Source organism: Panthera leo, chromosome F3, assembly GCF_018350215.1.
Source record: "Panthera leo isolate Ple1 chromosome F3, P.leo_Ple1_pat1.1, whole genome shotgun sequence".
Classification (NCBI taxonomy): Eukaryota; Metazoa; Chordata; class Mammalia; order Carnivora; family Felidae; genus Panthera; species Panthera leo.
In genome coordinates this window covers 11,169,570-11,190,860 of record NC_056696.1, presented here as the reverse complement: position 1 = coordinate 11,190,860, position 21,291 = coordinate 11,169,570, and the positions used below count along the sequence as shown (strand labels likewise).

Here is a 21,291-nt window from a genome sequence, read left to right as displayed (position 1 = left end):
AAGAGAGCTCAAGACCTTTGTGGGAGAGAATAATTACTAAGGTGTCCCAGAAAAATAAAGGGTATACTGTGAGCATAAATAAATCATGACCACTGACTTCTTCTAAAAGAAGATGCTAGAATGTAGCCTATAGTGTTCATAGATCTGTGCAGCAAGCCTCAGTGTAATACGTGGACCCAGTAGGTCAATAGCAGAAATCAACCCCTTTGTTCCCCATTTCAAAGGCAGTATTCCACCCCGTAGAAGTAGAACAAATATGAAATGGAAAAAAATGCACATGGGGACCTAGAAGAAGAATGGAGGAAGGATGATTAGGAAGCATTTGGGAGAAAAATCACAGGACTGTGGGTGAAAGTTAACAAGAGGCAAAATCGCATTAGCTATGATTTATCTGGTTGTACCCCTGCTTACCCACTTTCCCCCTTTTAAATCAGAATCGTTGCCTTCTTGAACTACTGACTTTACTAATTCAAAACCCTTTGTACTTGACTTAAATTTGTGTATAAATTCACAAGTATGTCTGTGTTCTGTTTAGGAGCAAAGTCCTTTGCTGATTTATATTTTCCATGTGAGAGCATCTTTCAGAAACTCCATAAAACCTAAAAATAATTTCTTAAAGACATATTCTTTAATGACATCTAGGATTTGATTTAAAGTACTTAAAGGATAGGAGTGCCTGGAGTGGCTCAGCCAGTTAAGTCCAACTTCAGCTCAGGTCATGATCTCATGGTTTGTGGGTTCGAGCCCTTCGTCAGGCTCTGTGCTGACAGCTCAGAGCCTGGATCCTGCTTCGGATTCTGTGTCTCCCTCTCTCTCTGCCCTGCCCCTGCTCATGCTCTGTCTCTCTCCTTCAAAAATAAACATTTTAAAAAATAAATAAATAAATAAATAAATAAATAAATAAATAAATAAAATACTTAACGGATAAAAGGGAAGAGGGGAGGTGAAGCGAATGTGGCAGAATTTTAACTCTAACACACATAACTCTAATACACATAACATGTGTATGTAGGGGTTCTTTGTACTCGTCTTTTATTTTGTGTAGGTTTGAATTTTTCATCAATAAAGATCATTTTATTACATATTCTTATCTCTGCAATAGAGCAGCATAACCAAGCATAACCAGCATAACCAAAGACTCATTACTGAACTTTCTGAGTGATGCTGATGGTAGGGTTTTAGTAGGATGATTACATAACAGTGTTAAAGACACAGCAGGGAAGAAATAACCATGTATCCTTTGACATTAAAGAAAAATTATCCAACCAAGAAACTAAAATTATAACAGAGCTTTTCAGATACTTCCACTTTTAGAAAAGAATTAACACTGACCAAAACATGAAAGGAGGACGCTGTACAAATTACATAAATGCCTAAACAGCTTTTAGGCATCCACCACACCAGTGGTTTCCAACATGTATGAAGAATATATAATTTTGGGGGCGCCCGGGTGGCTCAATGGGTTGAACATCTGACTTCAGCTCAGGTCATGATTTCGCGGTTCAGGAGTTCAAGCCCCCATCGGGCTGGCCGCGATCAGCACAGAGCCTGCTTGGGATCCTCTGTCCCCTGCTCTCTCTGCCCCTCCCCCATGCTCATTTTTCCTCTCTCTCTCAAAAATGAATAAACATTTTCTTAAAAAAAGGAATATATAACTATGGGATATCTGGGTGGTCAGGTCAGCCAGTTAAGCATCCATCCAATTCTTGATTTCAGTTGAAGCTACAAGCTCACAGTCATGAGATCAAGCCCTGTATCAGACTCTGTATGCTGAGTGCAGAACCCTCTTGGGATTCTAATCTCTCTTGCCCTCTCCCTTTGCCCCTCCCCCACTCATGCAAATTTTTTGAGAGCAAAAAAATATATATATATACATACATATATATATATATACGTATATATATAATTTCATACGTGGAAAAAAGTATTATTTGTTAGAATACACACACGCAGGGGCACCTGAGTGTCTCAGTTGGTTAAGAGACTGACTTCTGCTCAGGTCATGATCTCACGGTTCACGAGTTCACTCCCTGCATCGGGCCCAATGCTGACAGCTCAGAGACGGGAACCTGCTTCAGATTCTGTGTCTCCCTCTCTTTTTTCCCCTCCACTGCTCATGCTCTGTCTCTCTCCTCCCTCTCTCTCTCTTAATAACTTTCAAACATATTTACTTTTTTAACGAAATTAAAAAAGAATACGCACACACTACTAATTTTCAAATATATGAGGCCACTTGATGTGGTTAACAAGACACAAATGCAAAAAGCAGCCCTGAACTCATTGTAGTTTTTGGTGATGTATATATTTTCTTAATGTGTGGATACTAAAATCATAGCTACTATCATGTGGAAATCTCTGAAACTTTATGTGTTATTTAAAATGAAGAATTATTGGGGCGCCTGGGTGGCTCAGTCAGTTGAGTGTCCGACTTCAGCTCAGGTCACGATCTCGCGGTCCGTGGGTTCGAGCCCCGCGTCGGGCTCTGGGCTGATGGCTCAGAGCCTGGAGCCTGCTTCCGATTCTGTGTCTCCCTCTCTCTCTGCCCCTCCCCCGTTCATGCTCTGTCTCTCTCTGTCTCAAAAATAAATAAACATTAAAAATAAATAAAATAGGGGTGCCTGGGTGGCTCAGTCTGTTAAGCGCCTGACTTCGGCTCAGGTCATGATCTCACAGTCCGTGAGTTCGAGCCCCACATCAGGCTCTGTGCTGATAGCTCAGAGCCTGGAGTCTGCTTCAGATTCTGTGTCTCCCTCTCTCTCTCTGCCCCTCCCCTGCTCATGCTCTCTCTCTGTCTCAAAAATAAATAAAAACATTTAATAAATAAATAAATAAATAAATAAAATGAAGAATTATTACTGCACACTCATGACGCTGTTTTTCTTGTTGTGTGTTAATGTGTCTCTCCAGGGCCTCGTGTGTGCTGGGCTGGCTGACATGGCCAGACCTGCAGAGAAACTCAGCACAGCTCAGTCTGCTGTTCTCATGGCTACAGGTAAATTAAATGAGTATTTTCTCTGTTCCATTTAGGGCATTCGGTATTTTTGTTTTTGTCTTACATCAGTTTATTTAACGGTTTACTGTTTGAAACGCACGTGCACTCACACACAAAGGAATTAACAGTGTTCTCGTTGGGCAATTAATTATTCGATAAGACGGTTACTGTGAATAAGTATCTGCGTGGGTTTTTGGTTTGTTTGTTTTACCACGAACATATTTTTGTAAGTAGGAAAAAAAGTTAGTTAATATTCATTTGCCCTATAAAGATTCCCTGTTGATGTAAGAACTGCATATTTTGTGTAACACTGAATTATAGCAACTTTATTAAAGACTCAAAGCACAGCTTTTCTTTTATCCTGCTTTATGTTGTCACGGTCTTATAATTATGTTGCTCTAATACAGAATGTTCAAAAGATATTGCAGCAGTACCTGTGCTTTAAAAAAAAAAAAATCTTTTGTTTCAACAGGGTTTATTTGGTCAAGATACTCACTTGTAATTATTCCAAAAAACTGGAGTCTGTTTGCTGTTAATTTCTTCGTGGGGGCAGCAGGGGCCTCTCAGCTCTTTCGTATTTGGAGGTAAGCCCACCAAAGGTGTAAAAAGAGAAATCTGCCTCAGAAGCCACCCAGATGGCAGTGCATTTTTTTTTTTTTTAAGATTCATGTATGATGTTAAGATGGAATAGGCCTGAAGCAGAAATTTCTAGAAAAATCTGGGGGTTTAAGTTCAAAGTTTAGTTAAGCAGTATGTTTGCTACATAGGTTTCAAATCTGACTGTGTCTTATCTAGAAATACAGCCCATTCATAGAATCTGTTTTAAGACAACAGACATGATTTACGAAATACTAAGTAATTTTCTCCATGAACGTTTTAACGCTCGCTTTCAATTATAGATAATAAAACGGGTGTGGTTATGTAGTGGTTGGAAATGATGTTTGGCGTGAGGCTACGGGTCTTGTCAGAAAGTATCCTCTGAGTATTTTTAAAACTGTTTGTAGGCGTCCCACATTTTCGTTTCACTCCATTTCATTGTGCTTCAGAGATGTTGCGCTTTTTACATATGGAAGGTTTGTGGCAACCCCGCGTCGAGCAAGTCTGTCGACACCATTTTCCCAACAGCATTTCTCCCTTCGTGTCTGTGTGCCACATTTTGGTCATTCTCACAATCTTGTGGTGCTCTGTGGTCAATGATCTTTGATTTTACTGCTGTCGTCGTTTGGGGGTCCACGAAGCACGTCCAAATGAGGCCGTGAGCTTCACTGATGAACGTTGTGTGTTCTAACTGCGCCGACTGGGCCATTCCCCCATCTCCCTCCCTCTGCTCAGATCTCCCTATTCCTTGAGACCCAACAATAGTAAAAATAGGCCAATTAATAAGCCTACAGTTTGCCTCTAAGTGTTCAAGTGAAAGGCAACAGATGCACATCTCTCACTTTAAGTCAAAAGCTAGAAATAATTAAGCTCAGTGAGGAAGGTAGGCTGAAAGCCGACGAGATAGGCCGAAAAGTAGGCCTCTTGTGCCGAATATTTAGCTACGCTGTGAATGCGGAGGGAAAGTTCTGGAAGGAAATCAAAAGTGCTACTTCAGTGAACGCACAATCGATAAGAAAGCTTAACAGCCTCATCGCTGATGCGGAGAACGTTTTAGTGGTCTGGACAGAAGATCAAACGGCCACGACGTTCCCTGTAGCCAAAGCCCAATCCAGAGCAAGGCCCTCGCTCTCTTCAATTCTCTGAAAGGCTCAGAGAGGTGAGGAAGCTGCAGAAGAAAAGTCTGAAGCCAGCAGAGGTCGGTTCCTGTGGGTCAAGGAAAGAAGCCCCACCATACAGCGCAAGGTGGGGCAGCAGGTGCTGGCGGACAGGCGGCAGCCAGTTACCCAGCAGATCGAGCAAGGTAACGAAGGAGGCGACGACAGTAAACAGCACATCTTTAATGTGGGTGACACAGCCTCCTACTGGAAGAAGATGCCTTCCGGGACTTTCACAGTTACGGAGAAGTCTGATATCTGGCTTCAAAGCTTCGGAGGACAGGCTGACTCTCTTGTGAGGGGCTAATGCAGCCGGTGACTTTAAGCTGAAGCCAGTGCTCATGCACCATTCCGAAAATCCTAAGGACCTTAAGAATAATGCTCAGTCTCTTCTGCCTGTGCCCTAGAAATGGAACAAAGCCTGGGTGACAGCACCTCGATTTACAATGTGGTTTACTGAATATTAAGCCCACTGTGGAGACCTGCTGCTCAGAATAAAAGATTCTTTTCAAAATATTCCTGTTCATGTACAATGTGTCAGGTTACCCTAGAGCTCTGATGGAGATGTACAACAAGATTTATGTTTTTATGCTGCTAACACAGCATCCATTCTGCAGCCCTTGGATCGAGGAGTCATTTTGATTTTCAAGTCTTCTTATTTAAGAAATATCTTTTGTAAGGCCATAGCTGCCATAGAGAGTGATCCCTCCGATGGATCTGGGCAAAGTAAATTGAAAACCTGGAAAGGATTCACCATCCTGGTACCGTTAAGAATAGTCATGAATCATGGGAAGAAGTCAAAATATCAACATGAGTAAGAGGTTGGCAGAAGTCCGTTTCAATCCTCGTGGATAACTTGGAGGGGTTGCAGACTTCAGTGGAGGAAGTGACTGTAAATGTGGTGGAAACAGCAAGAGAACTAGAATGAGAAGCGAAGCCTGAAGATGGGACTGAATTGTTGCAATCACAGGGTTGAATGGATGAGGAGTTGCTTCTTATGGATGAGCAAAGAAAGCGTTTCTTGAGATGGAATCTGCTGGTGAAGGCGCTGTGGAGATTGTTGAAATGACAACCAAGTACAGTATTTAGAATATCACATAAACTTAGCTGATAAAGCGGTGGCAGGGTTTAAGAGGATAGACTCCAGTTTTGAAAGAAGTTCCACTGTGGGTGCTATCCAATGGCATCATATGCCGCAGGGAAATCATCTGTGAAAGAGTCAGTTGATGTGGTGGCAGCTTCATTGTTGTCCTGTTTTAAGAAAACACAGCCACCCCAACCTTCCGCAGCCACCACCCGGGTCAGTCAGCAGTCATCAGCGTTGATGCAAGACCCTCCACCAGCAAAGAGATTACGACTTGCTGAAAACATAGATGATGGCTAGCGTTTTTTTAAGCGATGTTTTTAAGTCAAGGTATGTACTTTTTTTCCTAGACCTACTGCGATTGCACGCTTAATAGAATACAGCATAGCGTAAATGTCACTTTTATATGAACTGGGAAGCCAAAATACTCATTTGAATATTCATTCACAAAATATTCATTATCGTGGTGGTCTGGAGCTGAGCCCACTATGTCTGCGAAGCTTGTCTGTACTCGGTAGTTAATATTGTCAGTGACTGGTTCACACTCTGCCTCGAGCTCATCGTAGATGAAGGCTCCGGCTTCGCTGGAACCACAGAACCTTCCTAAATTGCAAAACAGTGCTCTTTGGCTAAAAAAAAATTAAATGATCTCCATAATAAAGAAATGGACAATATTCAGTTATAATTTGCCTTCCTTTCAGAAGGCATTCTGTCCTCCATTTTTTTCATCTTTGCTATCCTAGCTTGACACGTGAATCCTTTCATTATCCTCTAGCACAGAATGATGGATGATGAATCACTCGCTCGTTCTACCGCACATCCGACAAGCATTTTTCGAGCTTACTTGCATTGATACAAACTTCAGTCTGTACGGGGACTTTCTTCACGAGTATTTTTCTCAACCACCGTTGCATTTTAACCTTATGTTAAGCCATAATGGGAGGGCTGCAAACCCGTGGAATGCAGCATTTGGAATTATTATCTCTAAAGTGGAAACACAGATACAGTTTGACAAAAGGATTTTTGGCACTGTTTTCAGTCACAACAGTAGACTGGGAGATTTAGCTCAAAATATAAGTGTTGGACTCTGGAGCAGTTAGACAGGCACCATGGGATATTTGAAATCAGAACCTTTAGAGAAATCTGGGATTCTGGTAGACTTCGTGGAATAAGTTACTTCTTGTGCTCTCTTCTCCACCCTTATAATCCGGGACAGAATAGTAAATGAAGCTCTGGGTGTTGTAGAAGGGAAAGACTCTGACTTGGTGGTTAATTCTTCTTCGGATTAATGAGAATTGAAGAAATAGGCCTTCGCTTTACTATTCTGTTAACCCAGTGTCTACAAACTGCTAAAAACTCAGTAGCCTGTCAGCATCACAAAAGTCTATTTTATTTTTTAAAAAGTATATTTTATTTTTAGTGCTTAGGATCTCATTCCCAAGTTATTTTATTCTTAGGAAAGATGTTCCGTGATTATAAAATAAAGGTCCAGATGACCACATTTTGCTAAATTTTATTTGTATGTTCACATGTTTGTTACACTGTTATAATTCAAGAATGAAAATACCAAAATAAGACTTTTGTATGGGAAGCTATTTGTCAGTTACGTTGTTGAAACTTTTTGGCAGTTGGAAGCCAGATGCAAATAAAATCCTTAGGTCACTTTCCCTTCTGCCTGTTTCACCCACAAGCCCCTGAGAAGATTGTAGCTAAAATGATACAGCCTCTTGACTAGTGAGAAAGGAGACAGGGAATATGCTTCCCATTCCCTTCTTATTACATAGTTATCTGTGGTGATGCATAATTATTCTCTTTCTGTTTCCTTTATAGATATAACCAAGAACTAAAAGCTAAAGCAAACAACTAAGAGTTCCTGACCACCCGAACAATCTAGATGTGGACATATAACCACTGGGACTAATTTGATTTATTATTTGGTTATTGATGAGGTGATATTAACTGTGCTAAGGTTTGGAAGCCATAAAGAAAAAAAAACAGACTGTAAACTGGGGGCTAATACTCAATTTCACAGAAAAATAAAACAAACTTTTAATAACAGTGTTTCTTTGTATATGACTTAAGGAATGTATCTATGGCTATTAGTAACATTTTTTTTCTACTCTCTGCCACAAATAAATCATACTTGCTCCTACATACCCTTGGCTTTCTTCTGTACTACTCAACCAGAAAGAATTGAAAGGTTAAATTATCTCTTTTACAGGGAAAGGTGGTGAAATAGCTAGAAATAAAAGGAAATAGAGCTAAAGAGAGTGAGAAATGGGTAGTAGAATGGCTAGCAATTCTTGTATGGCTACAGAGTAACAAAAGATTTCTCAGTTGTTGAATTACAGTCAGTAATTGATAGAATGTGGCCGAAAAGGCTCTCCAGTCCTAAATTGGAATCCCAGCTCTATGGCTTATAATCTATGACTTTGGGCAAATCAAAGTACCTACTAGAATGCCTGGAACATAAGTTGGCTTTCTTTTTTTAAATTTTTTTAAGTTTACTTACTTATTTAGAGAGAGAGAGTGCGCACAGACCAGCGGGGGAGGGGCAGAGAGCAGAAGAGCGAGAATCCCAAGCAGGCACCACGCCATCAGTGCTCCAGCTCCTGAACCACGAGATCATGACCTGAGCCAAGATCAAGACGCTTAACCCACTGCGCCGCCCAGGCGCCCCAAGTCAGCTTTGTGTAAACATGTGTGACCTTTGTCCCCATTTTGAAGAGAGAGACTGGACATAGACTACTCCGTGCTAGAAATATAATCATATCCTATTTGAATGGAGCTCCAGTTTGGAGTACTGAGCTTCCTTCTGAAAATCCTACTAGAGCCCGTCCTGGGCAGAACTGTAGTCAAAGGAATCAGCAAAGCAAGTTATTTCTAAGTTTGAAGAAGCAATGACAAAAAGAACTTTTTATTCATTTTTTTTTAATGTTTATTTTTGAGAGAGAGAGAGCGCGTGCGCACGCACAAGTGGGGGCGGGGCAGAGAGGAGAGACAGAATCCCGAGCAGGCTCCACACCATGGATTCGCCCACGAACCACCAGATCATGACCTGAGCCGAAGTTGGACGCTTAACCGACTGAGCCACCCCAGTGCCCCAAGAACTTTTTAAATAATATATTTAACTGACCGAGGCAATTATCGGTGAAAACCTTGCACTTTTTAATCACTCATCCCTTCCCTGTAATCCACCTTCGAGGAGGAAGGATTAGAGAATTTGACACAGAAGTAAAGAGGTCCTGAAGAGTCCAATTTCTTTTTTTAATGTTTATTTTTGAGAGCGCGCATGAGCAGGGAAGGGTCAGAGAGAGAGAGGGAGACACAGAACCCGAAGCAAGCTATCAGCACAGAGCCCAGCTCAGGGCTCGAACTCCCAAACCGTGAGATCATGACCTGAGCCAAAGTTGGACGCTTAACTGACTGAGCCACCCGGGTGCCCCATTATTGCTTTCTTTGTATAAACCATGCTCTTCGAATTAGTTTGGCATGTGTGAGCACGTGTGTATGTTTCCTAAGGTTAAACCTTTAAGAAAAACATCTATTATGAAATATGGCATAGACACAAAAAAGTTTATTAAAATATATATGTTGAAGTGATGTTTCTTTTTTTTTCATTGAAACCTGCTCTTTCCTAACTGGGTTCTTCTAAGCCCCACTTCGTCAAATTAATTGTAGCATTTAGGTACAATCACAGTTATCTTCCTGTTGGTTCTCAGAAGTTCCATGGACAGACCATCAGCTCATCCTTGTATTTATGCCCGAGAACTCTCATCCATCCCATTATTGAATCCTAAAAATTAAGAGAGTCTAGTTAACTCTTGCTGACTTTGGAAACACACAGTCCACTGACCGGTTTCACAACTACTTTCGAAAACCTAGGAGAATTTATATACCAGAAGTCCTCACTACCAATGTAGGCACTGAGCTCCGTAGAAGTACTTTTCACAGTGGTGCAAATCACTTGGTCAGTCCTGTTGAGTTGAATTCTACATCAAAATTTCTAACTGGTCCCCAAAACTTCATTAGGTGAGTTCCCAGGGTGTTTCAGCTCAACTCTGCTACATATTAACTGTGAAACCTTATTAACCTTTGTGTCTGGGCTTTAGTATATTCAAGAGTGAAATGGGGTGAGGAGAGTATTTACTTGATAAGACTGTTGTAAAGCTCAATCAAACTAACGTTTTAACACAAAATTAAGTGTAGTAAGTTTCAGAAGACGGTAAGCTTATTAATTGAAGGTAGACCCCAAAAGTACTTTCTTAGACCAAAGTATACCCGCAAAAAGGGTGGACCATGTTACCCCTATTTGCACACCTTCTGGGGTAGTGACTATTGGAATTTCTAAGACTTCCACAGGTTAAAGCTGCTTGGGGTGGGGGGCGTGGGGGACCCAGAGGCAGGGTGGCGGATACTCAAGATAAATTCTTTAACCTAATCTTCTTGTGGTTTGGCATTCATTTCAAAGCAACATTGACTCATTTCTGCCTAGTAAACAGATTGTCTGTCTTTAAAGTTGTTCAAACAATCAGGAAAGGTTGGCCTGACCTGGGAGCCCAGGTTCCTCTCCATGAAGCAAAACAGGAGCTTGTTTACATAATGAAACGCAAATAGAAAACACTGATGTTAACACGGCTTCCTCCCTAAGGGGTCTGTTTAATTATATGAGGTATGATTCTAATTATATTAAGACTGGTTTCCACAACTGACATCAGAAAATTTTCTCGACAGACATAATTAAAGGAATCTCTTCCTCCGTTAAGACAACTGTGTTTTACAACTTTTTGGAGCACACAGTAAATTCAGTTAGAGGGCTGGGCTTTACTTGAGAATGATTCCTTGCTTTTTCAGTTCAACTTTCTTAAATTCAAGTTTTACGTACATGTCACTAAATGTTAAGTGTAGTTATGACATATGTAAGAACAGCTAGGAAATCAAAACATGATGTAAGCTGTTGGAAAATATGCCACCCACTTAAAAGATTTTGCCGGTGTCATACTGGATTGAGAAACCCAAATCCAATGCCAACGTTGGGCCACAAGTTACCTTTGGGGTAAATGAGGTCAGAAGCGTGCACTTAACCAATCAAAAAAGACAGGTACGTAACTCTTCACACAAAAATCTGCCTCACAGAAATGCCTGAAGATTAAGTACTGAATGCATTGTAACTGGTAAATTTCATAGTCCTGGTAAATCATAATCAATAACCAAATTGGGTATTTCTTATTCTGGAGATCCGTGGCTTTATAATAACCACCTACAAACTATTGCCTAATTTCAACCACCCTCCACAAGGTCAGAGAAAGAGACGTGAAAACTACTCGGGGGTCATATCAGTCTCCCTGACCCTTGCCCCACTTGTCCTACCTGCCAACCAGAAAGAGCCAGTCCCTGTAGGAGCAATAGGTCACTGGGACTGGTGGGGGAGGGGAGGGCAGGGCCAGCCAATCAGGAGCAGGGTCAGTGAGCGGGGAAACAATGACCTTCTGATGAGGGTGTGGCCTGGAAAACGGCTTTTAGACAAAACTGTCATTTTGTGGGTCAGCTCTAAGTGGACACAGGCCTTCTGCTGGCTTCAGAATAATGTCGCCCAGCCCCCTTTCCTGTTTAATGCACCCCCGAAAGATCTAGTACCTGATCCAGGCCCTGGCTTCTCCTCAGCCTTGGAGGAAGAAGAGGTATGTGGCATGTCAGTAGAAAGAACGGTTGCAGAGGTAAAGGTGAGGGCTGCCCTCCGGGAAGACAAATACTGGAGCTTACAGGAAAGTGGGGAATCCTTGGGCTAGGAATCCCAGATTAGGTAGGTAGGTAGGTAGGTAGATAGATTAGATAGATAGATAGATAGATAGATAGATAGATAGATAGATAGATAGATAGATAGATAATCATGATGTATATATCTCTGTCAGGCTTTTAAGTAAGGTTAGAAACTTGAAGTCTTGGAGCGCCTGGGTGGCTCAGTCCATTAAGTGGCCGACTTCGGCTCAGGTCATGATCTCGCGGTCCGTGAGTTTGAGCCCCGCGTCGGGCTCTGTGCTGACAGCTCAGAGCCTGGAGCCTGTTTCAGATTCTGTGTCTCCCTCTCTCTGACCCTCCCCTGTTCATGCTCTGTCTCTCACTGTCTCAAAAATAAGTAAAACGTCAAAAAAAAAAAAAAAAAGAAACTTGAGATCTTAAATGTGGCCTCATCCTGTTTATCCTGGATGTGTGCTGTCTTTACCTCCTACAACCACTCACCCGATAGCCTCCTCACATAGCAAGTGCCTACCGTGTAAGGGGGGGTGGTAGGAAGATGCTCTGGAAGAAACGGGGACGCGTAGACCAGGGTCTCTAAAACAGAGGAGTTTACAATGCACAGGAAGACGTAAAGAGAGCAATAGATAAGTAAGGATATTTAAATAGGAAATAAGGCACATTTAATACATTTATAGACTTTAAGTGCCCCTAATAGCACAGAGGACAAGTTGCCTTGGCTAGAGTGGTCTGGCAAGCTTTCCTCACAATGTTATCCCTTGAAGTTCAGAATATCTCCTCTTTGGACTCTTGTAAAACCTGGTTTTACAGAGTGGTGAAAAACTGGATGAAAGCTGAAATCTATAGAAGTTTCTAGAGGGTGTATTTAGAGAAACCATCATGGATATAACTGACCTTTAATTTCATTTTCATTTGTGATACTGCTGAGTTTTGAGTAGAATGGAAGTGCACACTCCTTTCTTTCACGAAACTCCTTCTCGGTATGTCTTTGGGGGTCTCAGCCGCCTGCTTGCTCTTTCAGTCTTGGGGGCGTGGGGGAGGGGGGGAAATGGGTGATGGGCGTTGAGGAGGGCACTTGTCGGGATGAGCACTGGGTGTTGTATGTAAGCCAATTTGATAATATATTAAAAAACAAAAACAAAAATAAAACATACACAAATGGGATGTAGCAGGTGTGATAGAAACAACGTGGACATTTAAATCCCAGAGACCTGGGCTTTCCAGCAGTGTGGACCAAGGCAAATTAATCTCTCTGAACTTCAGTTTCTGTATCTATAAATGGGAGTGGGGCCTACCCCACAGTGCTGTTTTTTTTGTTTTTTTTTTTTTAACGTTTATTTATTTTTGAGACAGAGAGAGACAAAGCATGAACGGGGGAGGGTCAGAGAGAGGGAGACACAGAATCTGAAACAGGCTCCAGGCTCTGAGCTGTCAGCACAGAGCCCGACGAGGGGCTCGAACTCACGGACCGCGAGATCATGACCTGAGCCAAAGTCGGCCGCTTAACCGACTGAGCCACCCAGGTGCCCCCACAGTGCTGTTTTGAGGCAACCTATCAATACATTAAAATGTGGTATGCGTCACAGAGTAAATATTAATCTAAGCCTTCTAAATTAGAAATTGTTGTCTTCTTATGAACGTTCCCAAGAAAAACTCTCAGGGATTCATTTGAGATGTCTTTGCCTCTTCAGCCCACGGACAAATCATTTTCTTATTCCGTTTTTCCTCATACGTTTGTCATGTTCGTGGCCAAATGAATCTACTTTCCTTGCCTGGTAATCATAAACCTAAAAAAACCTGCCCAAGTCCTCAAATCAACTTATTTAAAACAATGGACTCTTAGCGATCATCTTTCCATTAAAGATAAGATTCACTGCAGTCTGGAAGGCGAGGCAGCTGTGCCCCTCATGAGGAAGTCCAGCACTTTCCAAGTTTGCTCAGATGGGGACTTTACACTGTTTAAAAATTTTTTTAATGTTTTTATTTATTTATTTATTTTTATTGTTTTATTTATTTTTGAGACAGAGACAGAGCATGAGCAGGGGAGGGGCAGAGGGAGAGGAAGTCACAGAATCCGAAGCAGGCTCCAGGCTCTGAGCTGTCAGCACAGAGCCCAATACGGGGCTCGAGCCCACGAACCGTGAGATCACGACCTGAGCCGGTCGGACGCTTAACCGACTGAGCCACCCAGGCGCCCCATAAAAATGTTTTTTAAGAGATAACATGGAATTTGCAGTAAATCTAGTTTTCGTACCATGTGCCTATGCATTTGATTTTGTTACAATTCTATGTATAGCACTTTGCCTTTATTCTTCTGAAATTTCATTATTATTTTAGTCAATGGAGACATTTTAAGATCCTGATTCTGTCATTCAGTTCTCTTGGCTCTCTCTCCAATTACATCTTTAAAGATGTGCTCTAGCGTGCCCGTAGAGGCTCCCCTCTGAATGGACACTACAACACAAAGCAGTGTCCTTTAGGTAGGACTGTTAACTGCATTAACAGAGAACTATGTGTTTATCACTCCTAAAATGTTGTGTCTTACCCGTAAGGATGTGAGCAATTTGGCCATTAAAATCTTGCTAAAGTCAAGATATACTTTATCTACAGCTTTCTCTTGACTTAAAAATTCAATAACTTCAAAAAAGGAAATAACTTTGCTCTTGGCTCTGAATCCATTTTGACTCCTTTTATTTTTTTTTTTATTTTTTTTTTAACATTTTTATTTATTTTTGAGACAGAGAGAGATAGAGCATGAACGGGGGAGGGGCAGAGAGAGAGGGAGACACAGAATCGGAAGCAGGCTCCAGGCTCTGAGCCATCAGCCCAGAGCCTGACGCGGGGCTCGAACTCACTGACCGTGAGATCGTGACCTGAGCTGAAGTCGGAGGCTTAACCGACTGAGCCACCCAGGCGCCCCATTTTGACTCCTTTTAAATCCCTCTTGCTTATCTACGTGCTCATGTATTAACAAATATTTGGATTATCACAAATGTGCCAGCTCTGTCACACATGGTAGAATTGCACTTCACTTATTTGAAATTGTGTTCTCACAATTCATGGCCAAGGTCATGTGAGTGGAAGGAGAAATATATTACTTCTGGGAGGACACTTTAAGAATGAATCTGTCCCTTGAATCCTTTCTTCCCACTGTCTTGACATCCAGAATGTCCCAGCCCGGATCCCATAGTGAAGGCATCACTAGAGGAAAGCCTCAGATGACCTACAAAAGATACGTAGCACAAGCAAGAAATGAGCAGGAGATAGCCCTTCTTTACGTTCGATTTTGGAGTATTTGTTAACGAAGCATGCCTAGCTTATACTGACTGATACATTATATTTACCAGTCTATGTTTTCTGTAGCCTCATCTTTTTTTTTTTAATTTTTTAATGTTTATTTATTTTTGAGAGAGAGAGAGCACAAGCGGAGAGGGGCAGAGAGAGAGAGAGGGAGCACAGCCTCTGAAGCAGATTCCAGGCTGCAAGCTGTCAGCGCAGAGCCCGACATGGGGCTCAAACCCACAAACTGTGAGATCGTGACCTGAGCCGAAGTCAGATGTTCAATCGGCTGAGCTACCCAGGGGCCCCTGTAGCCTCATCTTTTGAAATTCAGAAGAGAATGTCCCCACCTCCAGTTTTCCAGCTCCTCTCTTGTTCTTGAGATTACATCTGTCCAGTATTTCAGTATTTGTGTTTATAGGTTATCTGGGGCTGGCTCCTTGAATTTATTTAAAATGACTAGGTGTTTGGGGTGCCTGGGTGGCTCAGTTGGTTGGGCGTCCGACTTCAGCTAGAGTCATGATCTCACAGTTCATGGGTTCGAGTTCCACATGGGGCTCTGAGCTGACTGCTCAGAGCCTGGAGCCTACTTCGGATTCTGTGTCTGTCTCTCTCTCTCTCTACCCCTCCCCTGCTCATATTCTGTCTCTGTCCCTGTCTGTCAAAAATAAATAAACATTAAAAATTTTTTTTTTAATGCCTGGGTGCTTTACCACTACCTTCTTGGCTTGGAGTTCAATTCTTTCTTAGCAATATTTGTTACACTTTTCAATTCTCTGTAGTGAAGAAGGCAGAAGCTTTGCCCTTATTCCTCTTTTAAAGATTTCTTTGCTTTTAATAAAGCTTAAAACTCCCTCTAAGTTTTCTTAAGCATTTTTCCTAAGTCTCAGTTTATTCTGGAATTCAGTCTTCTCCCACCCTTCTTGTAAGTTCATATAACACTTATCAAATTCACTATCTGAAATTATTTGACTTAATGTGATCTAATTGTTCCTGGTACATGCTGTGGTTTTTACTGAATGCTTTAATTTTTTAACCCTATTTACACATTTCTGTATCTTTCTTCACTTCTTAACAACTGAGTTTGACTTTTCCTTTTAAAGGTCATTCAATACCTAATATTTAGTGCTCAGTTTGAGAGGTTTTCCAGACACTTTAAAGTTTGCTAAAAATACTAATATTAACTGTCTTGGGGCACCTGGGCGGCTTGGTCAGTTAAACATCCAGCTTCGGCTCAGGTCATGATCTCATGGTTTATGAGTTGGAGCCACATTGGGCTCTCAGCTGTCAGTGCAGAGCCTGCTTCAGATCCTCTGTCCCCCTTTCCTTCTTCTCCTCCCCCCGCTCACTCATGTGCAAACGTGCACATTCTCTCACACACTCTCTCTCTCTCAAAAAAAAAAATAAAAGAAATAAACTTAAAAAAAAAAACTGTCTCACTTTTCCTTCTAATGCTCTCACGTACCCCAATATGACCTATGTATGTCTGGTTGAAATTACTAATCAGTTCCTCCCTGATGGTCAGTAACAGTTCCTTTTTTTTTTTTCCCTTTTTTTTTTTTTAAGCTCTTTTATTTTTCTGTATCACTTATTCCAGGAACTTGGATTGCTCTGAAAAAATGTTGGGTATGCTATTTCTCGTCAGCGTGGTAGAGCATGATTTTTACAACATCCAGGCATGAACATTTAATTGGCCCCAACAGCTAAAGGAAGACCTTGGGAAATTCTAGTCTTCTTAGAACTAACCGGGCAATGGATTGAAATTTCAACATTTCCTTTTACTTACAGTTTAAAACCTTGTGCGTGTGTGTGCGCGCGCGCACACACACACACACACACACACACACACACACACACAGCCTTGAATTCCGTTCCTCTGTTTATTTACGACTGTGCCTTAAATACACTTGATCTCTTGCTTGTATGTAATACTTTGCCGCTCACCTTTGTATAAATATCCACCCACAAAACCCACGTCCACACTTTTTAATTTTCAAAAAGGAGAGAGAAAAGATGAGAGAACGAAAGGGAGGGAGAGAGCAGGATGACCCATGGGGACAGAAGGACAAGGGGTGTAGACTGAGTGAAAAGTGCCGCTGGCCCCTCTGCAACACGACTCGCACACTGACCAGCTCATCCCTTCGTGAAAACGGATGGACTCATTCAGCTGCCCTCTTTCACCCCATCCTGTTTGCAATGGTGCTCGTTCATGTAACAGCTGCTCAGGGTTGGCGGCCCAGTGTGTGAGGGGTACTCAGAATAGAAAAGTGGCCCTTTTCAAGGATGACCGCACACATCAGGCATTATCACTACTCAGTCGCTTAAATAAGTGTCGTTCACAGCTTAGTACAACGCAGGTGGAGAAAAAAAAATAGGAAAATGAGTAAATGAATATGTCAGATGTCCTCCATTCTCAGCTTTTCTTTCCAGAAGGTCTATCTGGGGACTGTTTGCTGTGACCATAAACTCCTGAACACTTGCCTTGAACATGAGCACTCGAAGAGAAGAATCCCAGGACCGGGCCATCGTCAGAATAGCCGCGCATTTACCAGACCTCATTGTCTATGGAGACTTCTCTCCAGAGCGACCCTCTGTGGATTATTTTGATGGAGTCCTGATGTTTGTTGATATTTCAGGCAAGCACAAAGGGAATCTTTCATGTGGGTGGACGCGCAGCTCGATTGCAGAGTGGGGTGGCCCATTTTGAGCTTTTGCACTATTACGGCTATCGCTACGGAGAAAACAGGAGGGAGAGGGACAGCCTGTGTACCTGGCCCTCCTGTCTTCCCTTACCCAACACGTCCAGTCATGGGAAAACCTTTGAGATGCCCCAGTCCCATGCCTGGAACTTTAGACTCCAGTGTCCCGACAGCACTGACTCTAGTCCCCAAGCCCCATACATATCCCAGGCAAACTTGACCTCAGGAAATGGTCCTCCAGATGTTGTTTACATCTTAACGGTAAACTGGTCCCCTCTTCAGAAGTGTTTACATGTTGTGTGTTTTCAATACCATGGGATGGAAGTTCTAGACCAGCTAAGGGAATTGCGGCCATCCCTGTGCAAGGTGAGAAATTCGGAGGCAAGAGGTAGCTGGCATCCTCCCCTGACCCCTAAGATAATAAGCATAGACAAGGGGGGCTGCTGACGATCACTGAGAAGAAACCTTGCCCGTTCTGAAGAGCTGGAGCCCAGTGCTCTCCAATGAGTTCCTCTTGTCTTGCCTCTGTCTGGTTCCTCCAGGCAGCCTAGGAAACTAGGTGGACATTTCTTACAGGTTTTACTGCAATGACTGAGAAGTTCAGCACAGCCATGTACATGGACCGAGGGGCTGAGCAGTTGGTGGAAATCCTCAACCACTACATAAGCGCAATAGTCGAGAGTAAGTGTCCCCACGGGTTTCTGACTTACGTACGTTTAATTCATTGTTTCCCTGTGTTTTTTTGGTGATAGCCTGACAGAACACTTACCTTTATTTTCCTCATGAAATGTGTATGAAACCAGTCTTTTTTTGGAAACTAACATCGTGCGAGTGAAGGAACGTGATCAAGCCTCACTAACACAGACCGAGGGACAGAATGTTTTGGACCAGTTAAAACACTGAAATAGAGATTACCTTTAAGGAACTTTAGTTAGGGGCGCCTGGGTGGCTCAGTCGGTTAAGCTTCCGACTTCGGCTCAGGTCACAATCTCACGGTATGTAGGTTCGAGCCCCGCGTCGGGCTCTGTGCTGACTGCTCAGAACCCGGAGCCTGTTTCAGATTCTGTGTCTCCGTCTCTCTCTGACCCTCCCCCGTTCATGCTCTGTCTCTCTCTGTCTCAAAAATAAATAAATGTTAAAAAAAAAAAAAAAATTTAAAGGGGCGCCTGGGTGGCTCAGTCGGTTAAGCGTCCGACTTCAGCTCAGGTCACGATCTCGCGGTCTGCGAGTTCGAGCCCCGCGTCGGGCTCTGGGCTGATGGCTCAGAGCCTGGAGCCTGCTTCCGATTCTGTGTTTCCCTCTCTCTCTGCCCCTCCCCCGTTCATGCTGTGTCTCTCTCTGTCTCAAAAATAAATAAACGTTAAAAAAAAATAAAAAAAAAATTTAAAGAACTTTAGTTATATTCAATGACTCAAAAAAAGCGAGCATCGACATAACCCCACCGTAGTCATTAAGAGAATGTTGTATGAACAGGTGAGTGATTTATAACTCACTTATTAGTGCTTTGTCTTCTAATGATGGAGTCGGAAGCACTTACAACTGACTTTTCAACCTCTGCCGGCCATCTTGTGTGTATTCTTCATCTGAACTATTCATGAAGCAAAAAGTCTTACTCCATTAAGGTAAACTCAGGGTCTAGTCTTACTGGGCTCTACGTTCTCCAGTATTATCTTAATGGCACCCAACTAGACCAAAGTTCATGCTCCTTAAGAGCAGAAACTGTATCTACTTCCGGTTTGCATCCCGCTCAGCACAGCGGTGCTCAACAAATTTGTGGCACACACACAGAGGAGAAAACAATGCCCACGTCTCTTGTAAAGCCTACGTAAACAAAATGCAAGTTGGTAATAACACCCAAGCTGACCTTAGTTGTGCTTTTCCGGTTTCCTGATTCTCACTGCAGTGCGGAGTCCTGTCATTCCTGCACTTGCCCGTGCCACTCGAGCGTTCCATTGATCAGGAGAAAGCGCTCCATTATCATGGGCATAGCTCACTGTCTTCAGACCTCACCAGAAACCCCACCTGCCTTCCTGTCTCTTCCCATTCACAGAAACAGACCACGTCCTAGTCTCGTTCTGTGTGCATTCTACAGTTGAGGAAACACCTCAGTGGGTATAAGTGACTTGTTTCAGGCATCTTTAGCATGAGTTTAGACTCTGAACTAATGTTCTCTTGAGCTAATTTCTATTCCACGGATGAAGAATGAATTCTTACTAGCTTTAAGGAATTGGAGTGTGATTTACCTTGTTTTCTTCTTTTCTCAGAAGTGTTGATTTTTGGAGGAGACATCTTAAAATTTGCAGGTAGGGGGGCTCACGGAGATGGGAGGGGTAAGGAAGGAATGCTGAGGTGCGCCTTGAGGAACGTTTGAAGAGTGTCTACGCAGACTTCAGACACAACAGTCTGAATCCCCAGACACAACTGATCCCCAGGGCAGGGTGGGGCAGGAGCCCTCCGTGTATCTGTCTCTTCAAGGTGATGCACTACTCGCCCTGTGGAAGGTGGAGCGAAGGCAACTGAAAAACATTATCACGGTGGTAATTAAATGTAGCCTGGAGATCCACGGATTGTTCGAGACTCAGGAGTCCGAAGAAGGCCTGGATGTCCGAGTCAAGATAGGTAAGCTTTGAGAAAGGGGAGACGCTAAAGCAATCTGGACATGGGTCCTGACCCCCGAGGAAACTCTCTCCCCAAGAGAAGACATAGAATGGGGTGGAACACAGTGATTCAGCCCGCCTATCATGTCCTGAACTTGGGAATTAAGCTAACCAGAATGAGTTTTGGCTACCTCATTTACCCCTTAGAACTTGGGCGAATCTTAAGATCTACCTCAGAGGCTCTTACGAAAAGTAAATTGAAATAGTTACTGTAGTACCTGGCACAGAATAACCACTCCATGAAATACTCTTCATTATTACCATTACTGCTGTTGTTCTCAGGTCTTACTGCTGTCAGTGATAGTCATTTAAAAGAACTATGTATCATTTATTTTTATTTTTTATTTTCTTAAATTTACATCCAAATTAGTGAACTATCCCTAATATATAAATATATATATATATAAATATATATATAAATATATAAATATAATGTATTTATATTTTTTATATGTATAAATGTATGTATATATATAAATATAATGTATTTTATTTTTTATTTTGTATGTATTTTATGTATGTATATATATAAATATAATGTATTTTATTTTTTATTTTCTTAAATTTACATCCAAATTAGTGAACTATCTCTAATATATAAATATATATATATATGAATATATATATATATAAATATATAAATATAATGTATCATTTATAGTTGATACGTTCATACGTACATTTTGTGTACCTGTCACATTTTGCAACATTCTGTCTTTTGTTGCTCTGGTACCAAAACCTTTAACTCTCAACTTAAAAACAGAGGGCACATTGTTGGGATGGGACACCTGACTGTCAAAATACCTACTCCTTTTCTTCAACCTTTTCCCCTCCGGCTCTTGCCTGAGATTCAACCCTGAGGGTTTCTTTTTAAAAAAAAAAAAATAGGGGGGGGTTGCCTGGGTGGCTCAGTCGGTTGAGCATCCAGCTTCGGCTCAGGTCACGATCTCACAGTTCGTGGGTTCGAGCCTGGCGTCGGGCTCCGTGCTGACAGCTCAGAACCTGGAACCTGCTTCAGATTCTGTGTTCCCTCTCTCTCTCTCTCTCTCTCTCTGCCCCTTCATTACTT

General features: G+C 42.2%; 2 protein-coding genes across 9 annotated transcripts in view; both read left to right on the top strand.

The window, feature by feature from the left end:
• The window catches only part of MPC2 (mitochondrial pyruvate carrier 2), a 33,178-nt gene extending 25,292 nt beyond the window's left edge, over positions 1 to 7,886 (top strand). For all 5 annotated transcript variants that reach the window (XM_042925394.1, XM_042925397.1, XM_042925395.1 and 2 more), the window contains exons 4-6: positions 2,908 to 2,992; positions 3,465 to 3,576; positions 7,661 to 7,886. In XM_042925394.1, the coding sequence (XP_042781328.1) occupies positions 2,908 to 2,992; positions 3,465 to 3,576; positions 7,661 to 7,697 (234 nt within the window). In that variant the 3' untranslated portion in view covers positions 7,698 to 7,886. The remainder of the gene's footprint in view (positions 1 to 2,907; positions 2,993 to 3,464; positions 3,577 to 7,660) is intronic.
• Positions 7,887 to 11,347: 3,461 nt separating this feature from the next.
• ADCY10 (adenylate cyclase 10) overlaps positions 11,348 to 21,291 on the top strand; it is a 73,665-nt gene continuing 63,721 nt past the window's right edge. For 2 of the 4 annotated variants that reach the window (XM_042924923.1, XM_042924920.1), the window contains exons 1-5: positions 11,348 to 11,511; positions 17,297 to 17,502; positions 18,142 to 18,246; positions 19,830 to 19,868; positions 20,041 to 20,184. In XM_042924923.1, coding sequence (XP_042780857.1) covers positions 17,355 to 17,502; positions 18,142 to 18,246; positions 19,830 to 19,868; positions 20,041 to 20,184 — 436 coding nt within the window. In that variant the 5' untranslated portion in view covers positions 11,348 to 11,511; positions 17,297 to 17,354. Of the gene's footprint in view, positions 11,512 to 17,283; positions 17,503 to 18,141; positions 18,247 to 19,829; positions 19,869 to 20,040; positions 20,185 to 21,291 lie in introns of all 4 variants that reach the window. The other 2 variants (XM_042924921.1, XM_042924922.1) reach the window with 2 other exon arrangements.